The 12,204-nt window shown below is 39.1% G+C and overlaps 1 protein-coding gene and 1 long non-coding RNA gene across 2 annotated transcripts in view; one reads left to right on the top strand and one right to left on the bottom strand.

Moving 5' to 3' along the window:
- LOC117119135 overlaps positions 1-7,210 on the bottom strand; it is a 7,438-nt gene extending 228 nt beyond the window's left edge. Inside the window, exons 1-2 of the mRNA XM_033263952.1 lie at positions 7,027-7,210; positions 109-6,491 (exon numbers count right to left, since the gene is read on the bottom strand). Of these exons, the coding sequence (XP_033119843.1) occupies positions 426-6,329 (5,904 nt within the window). The 5' untranslated portion in view covers positions 6,330-6,491; positions 7,027-7,210 and the 3' untranslated portion in view covers positions 109-425. The remainder of the gene's footprint in view (positions 1-108; positions 6,492-7,026) is intronic.
- Positions 7,211-9,118: 1,908 nt separating this feature from the next.
- On the top strand, positions 9,119-10,933 carry LOC117119102. The gene is made up of 3 exons (XR_004447130.1): positions 9,119-9,166; positions 10,210-10,306; positions 10,851-10,933. It is a non-coding gene; the product is annotated as an uncharacterized LOC117119102 (long non-coding RNA).
- Positions 10,934-12,204: the final 1,271 nt, after the last annotated feature.

Raw genomic sequence — 12,204 nt, 5'->3', positions numbered from 1 at the left:
TAGCTATGAATACAGCACTGAACATAGTACAGTACTTTCAACCGACGGAGGCTGGTTGATTATACTAGAACATATATGTAACTTAAAAAATAATGTCTATGAACTTACAAGGAATGCTTCCTCATGAATAGCAGATTAACAGAGTGTTGTAAAGTCGAAAATTAAGCCAGATAAACTGGTTAAATGAATGATTAACTTATGTGCAAATTCAGCATGTTCGCTATGGGAAACAATGATTGAAAAAGATCGCTGAAAGCGCCACCAACTTGGCAGGTAGCCATGTAGTGAACAACAGTCATCACACTCCCCGTCTGGCATCCGGAGGATACCACTATCGAAAATGAAACAAATTAAAAACATAAAGGTATATAAAACAAACTTAACTAAACGTATCATATTAAACTAAGGCGTCAACAGGTATGAAGTCATGCGAGTTGGTTTTCTTCAGTCTTCATTAGCAACACCAACTCCTGTATTGGACGGATGAAACGTTTGGTAGTGCCTTCTTCGCATGTCTGCACCTCCACTTTCCTAATTCGTTGATCGTTGCTGGAATAGGTATTCAGGATTCTACCCATTGGCCATTCATTTCTATGTTGTTCCTTCTTCTTAATAAGAACGATATCTCCAACTTTTAAACAAGGGACATCCTGGTACCATTTTCTTCTGCTTTGCAGTGTAGGAAGATACTCTTTCTTCCATCGTACCCAGAATATATTTGCAAGGTACTGCACCCGCCGCCATTGCTGCCCAAACAGATTCTCTTTTGCATAGGTTTTGCGTGTAATACTGAGAGCGCTGGGCTTCTGTGTAAGGAGCATGTTAGGTGTTAAGAGTTCAGGTGCTTCTGGATCACTGGAAACAGGTACAAGTGGGCGACAGTTCACAATGGCAGACACTTCAGCCATGAATGTTGATAAAACTTCGTGTGACAGTTGGTTTGGTCCAAGATCCACAAACATAGAATCTAGGACTCGTCTGGTGACCCCGATCATGCGTTCCCATGATCCACCCATGTGGGATGAGTGAGGCGGGTTGAATATCCACTCGCACCCATTTTCGAGGAGATATTTTCTTACAATCTGCTTGTTAGCATGTTTTTGCAGATCATCGCCAAGTTCATTACATGCACCAATAAAATTGGTGCCGCAGTCTGAACGTAGTTGTGAAGCTGGTCCTCTGATGGAGAAAAAACGTCGCAGGGCATTGATGAAGCTAGATGTGTCCATCGACTCGATAACTTCAATATGGATAGCTCGACAGGTCATGCATGTAAATAGTACAGCCCATCGTTTCCCTCTAGCCTGTCCACCTCGGGTTCGTCGAGTGCGTACCGTCCAAGGTCCAAACACATCAAGTCCCACGTAGGTAAATGGGGGAGCAGGAGTCAAACGTTCAACTGGTACATCTGACATTTTTTGTTGATGTTCCTTGCCTCTTAGCTTCTTGCATGTGATGCATCTATGTAGCACACTAGCTATTTTCTGTTTTCCACCAATAATCCAATAACCAGCAGCTCGGACTGCCCCGTGCGTGAAGTGGCGGCCTTGGTGATGGACTAGTTCATGATGATGTCGGATCAACAGGGTTGTTACGTGGTTAGAGCGGGAAAGGATTAGAGGATGCTTCTCTTCCTGATTAAGATTAGCACTGCCTAGCCTCCCTCCTACTCTCAGGAGTCCATCTTGATCGATGTAGGGACTCAAATTCAACAGTGGACTTTTCTTTGAAAGATCTTTTTTGTTCATTATGTTGTTGATTTCTACACCAAAGTCGTCCCTTTGCACATTCTGGAGTATAACTGTTTTAGCGAGAAATTCATTTTCATCTGTGTGAGTGCACGAGTAGTGCCAACCTTTACACCGTGATGCGATGCTATCCTGGCGTTTAAAGGACTGTACTATGTGGCTAAGTGTGGCGATGGCATTTACTAAGCGAGTCCAGCTCGAAAACTTGGTGAAACGTTGAGATCCGAGTGAATTGGGTGCCTTGATTTCTGTATGATAAATAGATGCATCTGGTCTTACCTCAGGATCATTACTTAAAATGAGAAAGTCTCTTTCACTCATAGGACAATTTACGTTTTCGGCTACTGATTTCCAAAGAAAGCTTGGACCGGTCAGCCATGTTGAAGTAATCAATTCAGAAGGTGAGAGCCCTCTAGATGGATGATCTGCTGGGTTTTGGTTCGTTGAGATGTAACGCCACTGCTCCGGTTTGGTTGATTTCAGGATGCGTTCTACACGGTTGCTGACGTACACGTAAAAACGTCGAGTTTGGTTAGTGATATAACCTAACACCACACGGCTGTCAGTGTAGAAGAATGATGCGTCAATTTTAAACTCTAATTCTGTATTGACGAGGTCGGCAACCTCAACTGCGAGTAGGGCTCCACAAAGTTCTAAACGAGGTATAGTGGTGGCTTGCTTCGGTGTTAGTTTACCCTTGCCTAGGACAAGGCTAACATGATTTTCGCCCTTGTCATCGGTCACTCTGAGGTAAGTGGCTGCACCAATCGCCTTGTTAGATGCATCGGAGAATGTATGTAATTCTCGTCGGCTAGCTTTCTTCGATGAGAACGGAGTGTAAGATCGCGGGACCTTCAGCTCTGACAGTGTACTCAGCGAGTTGCGCCATGTACGCCATGAGGAATTGAGATGCTCAGGCAGTGGATCGTCCCAATCAAGATTTTCCTCAGAAGTCATTTGTCTCAGGATTATCTTGCCTTGAATAACCACGGGAGCGACGAACCCTATTGGGTCGTACAGGCTGTTGATTTCGGATAATACTCCTCGTTTAGTGAATGGTTTCCTGTCCTCTGCGATTCTGAACGTGAAGACGTCAGCTTTTAAGTCCCAATAGACTCCAAGAGAACGTTGTATTGGTGGGGTGTCAATGTTTAAATCTAGGTCTTTAAGGTCACCAGCATGGTCATTGGTAGGAAATGCTTGCATAACTTTTGGGCTGTTAGATGCAATTTTGTGCAACCTTAAGTTGGCCTTTGATAACATCGTCTGTGTACGTTGAAGTAAGTCGATTGCTTCGCTGTCTGTCGGTAATGACTTAAGTCCGTCGTCTACATAGAAATTCTTGTCTACAAAGCTTTTGGCATCCGCACCAAACTCGATCTCGCCAACTTCAGCTGTCCGCCGTAAACCGAAGGTTGCCACTGCCGGTGAAGGACTGTTACCAAAGATGTGTACTCTCATTCGATATTCTATCACATCACCATCTGGGTTGTTGTCCCGAAACCACAAAAACCGAAGGAAATCCCGGTGGTCTTCGCGGACGAGGAATGAGTGGAACATTTGTTCGACATCGGCCATAAATGCTATTGAGTCTTGCCGGAAGCGTAAGAGTACGCCTAAGAGTGTATTTGTCAGGTCAGGGCCACTTAGCAAGGTCTTGTTCAAGGATATTCCTTTGAATTCTGCGCTTGAATCGAATACGACTCTTATCTTTCCTGGCTTTCGTGGGTGATACACCCCAAAGTGTGGCAGATACCATCGTTGAGCGGAGGGTTCTATAGGTGGAGCAACTTCAGCATGCTGGTTAGAGAGGACTTTCTCCATAAATGAAAGGTAATGCTCTTTCACTATAGGTTTTCGATCCAGTGAACGTATTAGTGACTTTAACCGGTTCTCAGCCTGCACCTTGTTGTTGGGTAAGTTTGTCGTCGGATAACGGAAGGGTAAGGGGGCAACCCAGTTACCAACCTCGTTTTGACAAACCGTCTTATCCATTATTTTTATAAATGCTTTGTCTTCCATCGACATTCCGACTTTGTTGTCATTTCTGGAGCATTCAAACAGGCGAGCCCCTAAACTATCATCTGCGATAGGTACAACATTCCCTTGATGTTTGATACGTCCAACAGGACTTTCCTTGATCATGATGCAGTTATCACATGGCTCGAAATATGTTGGTCGCCCATTTTCCAATATAGTTGTGCGATATGTTTCGACCTCCATACTCCTATGTGCTGTACCCAAGCAGACGTCTCCAACCACCACCCATCCAAGATCAAGACGCTGGGCCCAGGGTGCGTTGTTGGGACCATTCCGCACTTCCCGTATCTTGTGTACTTGAGGTAGGTCTCTTCCAAGTAGGATTAATATGTCGGCATCAGGATCTAATGGTGGTATTTGGTCGGCCAGAGACTGGAGATGAGGATGATACTTAATCGCATCAGGAGTTGGTATCTCTGCTCTGCAATCTGGGATAGCATTACATTCGATGATAGTTGGAGCTGGTAGAGTGATTCGACCATTCAATGATTCGATAACAATGCCGGTAGCTCGACGACCTGCTATACTTTTAGTGCCAGCACATGTTCGCAGAGTGTATGGTTCGTTGCTGCCTTCAAGTCCTAACTTTTCGAACAACTCCGTCCTTGCAAGTGAACGGTTACTCTGGTCGTCCAGGACCGCATAAGCTTTGATTGAATGCTCCGGTCTGTTGCTTACATATAGACGCACTAAACAGATCTTCGAACATGACTTTCCGTACACCTGTTCGCCACATACTTCAGTGCAGTTTGCTGTTACGGCTTCAGTTTTGGTTACGCGCCTCTCCCCGCCGTGCGCTGGGTCACGGTCTGGCGTCTTTGTTGGTCCAATATGTAGTGCTGCAAGATGACGGTCGCTTTCACATTCGATGCACCGTACGTCAGTCTTACAGTTTTTTGATATGTGTGTAGTGGACGCTAAGCACTTATGGCAAATCTTTAGATCCCGTAATATTGATCTTCTTTCGTCAATAGACTTCTCCCGAAATGCTCTGCACTCTCGCAACGGATGAGATTTATGGTGGATGGGGCAGGTTACATTGGGATCATCATTTTTGGAGCCTTTTGGTGTTCTTTCAGTGTATTGGCTAGATACGTCAGTCTTGTGGCTGCCGACATCGGTTCGATATGGTTGCCTTGGGACAGATTTCTTGGGTTTGAATTGCTGGTGATTGGTTTCTAAGTTCTCTGAGAGGTTCAACTTGAAACTAGGATCATTTCTTTCTTCCGCCAGATTACGGATAAACTTTGAGAAGAAAGTGAATGGAGGAAATGGAACTTTGTTATCCTTCTTGTATTTGTATGCTCGGGATCTCCACTTATCCTGTAAGTTACGTGGTAGTTTAGCTACAAGTGGGTTGACGCCCATAAATGTGTCCAAGTAATTTAAGCCAGGTAATCCTCCATCATTTTTTGCCTGTTCAACCATCTGAAGAGCATCTCCAAAATCTCTCAATCTCTCAAAGTCATTAACACTTACATTTCGGAATTCAGTCAGCTTCCTGATGAGGGCAGTTGTCACCACTTCAGCAGTACCATACTTCTCTTCTAGTCTTGCCCAAGCTGTGGATAGACCTAGAGTTGGATTAGAAATGTGTACTGCACGGATACGCTTAACTAGTTCTCCTGACTTCTCTCCAGTGTGCTTCAGAAGTAGGTCTAATTGTTCAGATTGAGTAAGAGGAATGCCACTTATTGCGTTACTAAATGACAATTTCCATGATCTAAAGTGTTCAGGTTTGTCGTCGAAGCTAATTATACTTGTCGTTATTAAGTCACGACGTGCAAAATGATGCAGCCATCCTTGTAAACTAGTTTGGTTAACAGGATTGTCTGGTCTGGTCTGGGTTGTGGTGAATGTAGGCATTTGGATTACACCAACAGGTGATTGCGTCTGTTGACTCTGCATATGTCGTGTTACATCTACGGGTGATTTCGTATGTTGACTCTGCATATGTCGTGATACATCTACGGGTGATTCCGCATGTAGACTCTGCATATGTCGTGTTGTGGCGGTGATCACGTTGTTTTGCTCAGGAACGTTTGGCGTAACCATGTCGTCTGGCAATTTTCCGTTGGCTGATGTGTGTGGTTGGTTGTCATTCTGTGCACCGTCGACAGTGGTGTCGGGAATCTGACTTTCTGCGTATTCATATGATTGGTCTTCAGTAGGTTGCTTGTTGAGATAGTTTTCTACTAGCCTTTGTGGATTCACAACTGGTAAATTAGTTAGAATTTGACTGCCAAAAATGCTCTCGTGCTGTTCTAGCTCGAGCTCCCATACAGCTGCACGGGCTTCTGCCACGGCAACATCTTCTTCATGCTTTAAGGTCTCCATCTCTGCCTCAACTCTGGCTGCTTCAATCTTGGTCACAGCCCTTTTTTTAGCGACGTTAGCACGTGCAATTGCCATAGCCGCATCTGCTCTAGCCTGAGCAGCGGTTAACTTTAACGATGAAATTGAGGATAGAGCAGATCGATTAGAGCCTGATCTTCTGGAACCTGATCGCCGGGAAGTTGTGCGGCCTCCAATGTGTGACATCTTCACGTCTGTTATCTGCGTTTGATAAGGACGGTCCTTTTTACTGTTCTGGCCTCGCAAGCGCGTGCGCTGCGCCTGATATCCAGACAGCTAACCTCCAAGAAGACGAGTTTTGTACTGTAAAACTTTATTCTTGATCGTGACGTTATCTTTAGTGGTAAACTGTAATAAGATAAACATATAGGTATACATAATCCTATACACCATAATAACTAAATAAAACATATATTGGTAATTTAAGCAAGCATAAACTTATTAGGCATAGACACTTCCAAAACTACAGACAGTGTCGGCAATAATAATGTACTCAATAAATAGCGCCCTCAGTAGGGTAAGTTCGCCAGCTAGCTAGGTAAACCCAGCATGGGATACCACTAGTACACATGTAACAAGCCAAGTGGCTAGCCTTTTATAGTACACGGCTTACAGTGACAAAATCACAACATTGCATAATACATTGCATTAAACTATATAGAAATAATAACAATCGGACGTACGTTAATCGTAGCCGAAACTAAGACCTGTCAAAACGAGACAGGCTGGTCGTAGCACAGGCCTAAACGACGCTGCACTAACACAACCGCTACAGTAGCTATGAATACAGCACTGAACATAGTACAGTACTTTCAGCCGACGGAGGCTGGTTGATTATACTAGAATATATATGTAACTTAAAAAATAATGTCTATGAACTTACAAGGAATGCTTCCTCATGAATAGCAGATTAACAGAGTGTTGTAAAGTCGAAAATTAAGCCAGATAAACTGGTTAAATGAATGATTAACTTATGTGCAAATTCAGCATGTTCGCTATGGGAAACAATGATTGAAAAAGATCGCTGAAAGCGCCACCAACTTGGCAGGTAGCCATGTAGTGAACAACAGTCATCACAATTATTATTACTGGTGAAAAGTCTGCCTTATATTAAATATATAAAACTTTCCAGTTCAATATATAATTATTACTTTACTGTATTTTATTTAACAATTGTCCATGCGCTTTCTTACCACCAGGAGAAAATTGCAGAAAAACATAGTTATAAATCCGCTAAAAAAGAGAGAAATACTGCAGTGTCTAGTTTATTTTTATAATTTATTTTTAAGTATATTCTTATTCTAAAATAGAAAGAAATAGCCTGTGCTTTTACAATTAAAAAACAACACATTTATAATAATAATGGTTATTTATATAGCATAATCACAAGCCATTATATGTGTATAACGAGGTTTATGGAATTTATTTGGTATTTATCTCTTTATGCGGACAATTTATTACAAGCATATATATTTTCTCATGAGAAATAACCGTCAATGATAAACTTTGGATAAAGCTCCTCTCGTCAGCGGTAAACTGGATATAGCGCTCAGTATTAACGATCTGAGCTAACTAATCTTCCTGATTGTTTATACCGTGACGGCTATTGTTCAGATTATAGGGTCTTCGCCTAATTTGCGTGGCCTTCAATTGGTCAGCTGGACATTTCGTCACCCAGAGCTATATATGATCATGGAGGAAAAAATGTATTTTTTTCCTCCATGATATGATCATACATTTGGCTTAATATCTTAAAACAACAAATTGTGAGAGGTCCATGCCCATTTCTTATAGCGGTAGCAGCATTAACATATTCAACATGTTAATATATATAGTTTATCATCGCTATTTTCATCATTGTCAATATATGTTCATTATTATTTCAACACTCAAAGGCAAGGTAATTAAATGAAATTTAAAAAAATCTGTTCAATTTGTAACACTACACTTAATTCATGATGTTCTGCCTTCACAAATAACATACACACATACGCTCAAACTCAGAACAGTACATACTCAGAAAACATATAGATACATACATAATATGTACGTCTGAATACTGTACATACAAATAGAGATAGAACGCTAATCAGGAAGCTACTTCACGTGTGCCTTTCATGATGACTTTTTAATGTATATTTCTAGTTAAGTAGTTTTCTTTTAAGTTATTTGTTATGATTGACGCACCTCCGTCAGTGCCGCTGATGTAAATGGTGTCTGTATAGAGTCGATAAATGATTTGATTTGATTTGACTAACCTCAACGAATTGTCGTTATTTACAATCTTCAAAACAATCAATCCATTCATCCATTCAGTAGGCCTACACTAGTTTGGCAAAAATATATATGCATACTACAAGGCCTTAGATTTCAACTTTCTGATTCCAAACAAGCATAGTTCGCTATCCTGTAATGTTTAATTTAGTATACGTTTTGATCCATGATAAGACTTCTCTTCAAAATATTGAAATAATAGAACACGAGTAAAATATATGATCAATTGTTGCGTCATACTTATTACAAAATGTACACAAATTAGTTGCAACATTTCTATGTTAAATAAGAAAGGGTTTATTTACCACCAAATTTCTGTGTATGATTCGATGCAACCATCTTAATTTAGTATCTGTAGCAGAGGCAAATACCAAATATGAGAATGTGTTTCAAGTGGAATCAACGATTATTTCACCTAAGTCCTAATAAGTAAAATTAGCACAAAAAACATTGTATATTCTTCTTGATCCCCGTTTATCCTTTAAAAACACTACTAAAGTTAGGCGGCCACCATGGCTCTCCATCTAACACAATTTTCTGCTGCTCTCCTCGCCTCCATGTAAGATAATGTTAGGCACCATCTCTTGACTTAATCACTCCATTTGATTTTCTGTCTCCCTCTTGTTACCGAGCCATCATATATTAATTATAGAATTCTAAAACTCACAAATAAAATATTTTCATTGTTCCTTTCATTGCTGTAGAAGCTGAAGTGGTGGATCCCTTTTGTCGGATGGAACCTCAATCGGGTAATATTGTTAGTGGTAGTGGTTAGTAGTAGTTTAGTGGTAACGATGGATGTAGTTATTGTAAATAAACAATGTAAGCCACAATGAATAGAGCCTTTAATGAAGCGGAACGTTCACAAGAACAGTGTTCAGATACTAATCTGATAGGACTAGGATAATAAAATTAAACCATAAAGAATTAGCCATCAAAATAATTAAGGAAGAATTACGCGAGAAATGATAAATCAATCAATATATAATAAAATATGTATAAATAGAGGCCTATGATAAATTACAGGAATGAAAAACGGGAACTGTACTAAAGAGTTATGAAACATTTAGTGGAATGTAAAGCCTGAAGCAAAACCTAGGTCATGTTAGCTCCTATTTTATGAGTCCTAAGTTTCAAAATCCATTTTATTTCTGCACATCTCCTTTCATTATGTGATCTATGTGATCATCAATAATGATACATCTCATATTATTAATGGTGTGCCTAGCTCCGTTAAATTGTTAACAGTATATACTGTCTGCTGTAATATATACCTTTAGAAGGTGAAGGTAGCAGGTGCTACCGAAAATTTCGTACAAATGAAATTCAATGTCTCAATCAAGTCAAAGTGTCTTGCAGTACTTCCATGTCTGTCAACCATTCTATAGCCGAGGTATACTTGGAATAGCTATGAAACATTTAGTGGAATGTAAAGCCTGAAGCAAAACCTAGGTCATGTTAGCTCCTATTTTATGAGTCCTAAGTTTCAAAATCCATTTTATTTCTGCACATCTCCTTTCATTATGTGATCTATGTGATCATCAATAATGATACATCTCATATTATTAATGGTGTGCCTAGCTCCGTTAAATTGTTAACAGTATATACTGTCTGCTGTAATATATATCTTTAGAAGGTGAAGGTAGCAGGTGCTACCGAAAATTTCGTACAAATGAAATTCAATGTCTCAATCAAGTCAAAGTGTCTTTGAATATAACAATACACACATAATTTTAAATCAAGGCAAGACTAGGTATCTATAATTATTATAAATTTATATTTATTTACAAAGGGGTATCATTTTTATACAAACACCAAGACACGTTTTATATTGTTCTGGAAAGTGATGCTGAGATGTACGCCCGAGATGCCTTCTTCTTGTGCCTAAAGTAAGTACATGTCCTCATTCCTTTTTTGTACGTTTATTCTACAGGTGTGAAAGACAAACGTGATGGGAGGGGGACAAGAGATGAAACTAGCGAAGGTGACCAGTGATCATATGACCCAAATTAAGGAACCCTGGACTCCCCATATGGGATATACCCAATCATTTTTTTCGAGGAAACACTCGTTGCATTTCTTTACAGTCTGAGAACGTCATTCTCGGCCATCTAGAAATGCATATTCTTTAAATCTCTTTCAACCATGATGGGGGTGAGGCAGGTGAGGGCACAGCTGTCGGGAGCCATGGTACTCTCGTCGGGAACCATGAACCCCTGTTGGAGATATCAATAATTTCTTAATGCTTCCACTTTCTGAAAGTTAAATTTTAAGTTCGTGATTCAAGTGTGTATGCACGCCCCAGAAGAGAATAGAAAATCCCAGATTAATTTTTGACAGGTATGCCATGTCAGCTTGCTCTTCTTAAAAAAAGAACGATAATCCTATGTCCTTATAAGAAGTATCATATACTATTTAAACATTTTTTGTTAGACGTGGTACAATTCCACTGACAATTGAAGACGACCAGGAGCATCAGGATGTGTTAAATGCCATCGTTAATGCTAAAGGCTACACTAATGTTGTTTTAGGTATGATTCATAATAATAGCAAACATAATATTTTTTCGTTATCATTTGTATTATTAAATTATCATGATTTCTATTATTATTATTATTATTATTATTATTATTATTATTATTATTATTATTATTATATTATTATTATTATTATTATTATATTATTATTATTATTATTATTATTATTATTGTATTATTATTATTGTTATTGTTATTATTATATATATTAATTATTATTATTATTATTATTATTATTATTCTATCTATTAATTTTCATTTAAAAATTAAGTTAAACAAATATTTTAATGATATTTAATTAATTAATTTCTATTGGTTTTTTTTTTAATTATTCATTTCATGTTTTCTGGAAGTAGCACATCATTAAGACGACAGTGCTTTTACTTTCGCTGCTTCCTGGCTCACCTAATTATTCTTTTTATGAATAAAATGAAATATAAATTACATGACTCTTACGATTTGAATAATTTTGCACTTTATACTGTTCTTAATAATAATATTATTATTTCCAATATCAATTTTAAATACTCTCAGTTATTCGTTTATTTATTAATTTAGTCAACTTTGTACCAGTTTCCAACTAGAATTTTTTTAATCTGTAGGCTATTTTTTTCATTATAAAGGTGTTGTGTACATGAGGGAAAGTAAAAGCTTTAAGTGGCTTGATAACTCTGCATATAATTTTACTCCTGTTTGTACCAGCAACAGTTCGGCGAATAATTTTTGGATTTTGAAAAAAGACGGCTTGTACTACGAAACAGAAGACAAAACAGACGTGGAAATTGTTTGTAAAGTTAAAATTATTCCTCCATGAATTAAAAATTCACTAATTATTGTTAATCATGATGCTCCCATAGTGGAGGAACTATGACGTGATCGAACGAAGTAAAGAAAATTGTTGTAATAAGAATCAAATTATGATCTGCTGACGTCACGGTTAAGCTGCAGTTGTCCTCATGTATTGGTATTACTATTGGAAGCTCCCGATTTGTTCGTCGACGCGACGCTAGAACGGAATCACCGTCCTACCTGGCGTCCTACGTTCTCTGCACTGCACTCTTCTCTGTACTGTAGATTTGGTCAAGTTGCGTTCTACAATCTACTCGACGAGGTGACCTTTAACGTTCTCGCATTCGCAAACGACGTTTGACGTCATTACTTTACAGTTTCCAACTGGAAATTTGTTAATCTGTAGGCTATTTATTTTCATTATACAGGTGTTGCGTAGGGCATATCCCTTTAGTAAGATA

This window comes from Anneissia japonica, unplaced genomic scaffold, assembly GCF_011630105.1.
Source record: "Anneissia japonica isolate Jap-2015-1 unplaced genomic scaffold, ASM1163010v1 scaffold1792_len1028045_cov167, whole genome shotgun sequence".
Classification (NCBI taxonomy): domain Eukaryota; kingdom Metazoa; phylum Echinodermata; class Crinoidea; order Comatulida; family Comatulidae; genus Anneissia; species Anneissia japonica.
This window is presented reverse-complemented; position numbering and strand designations above follow the sequence as displayed.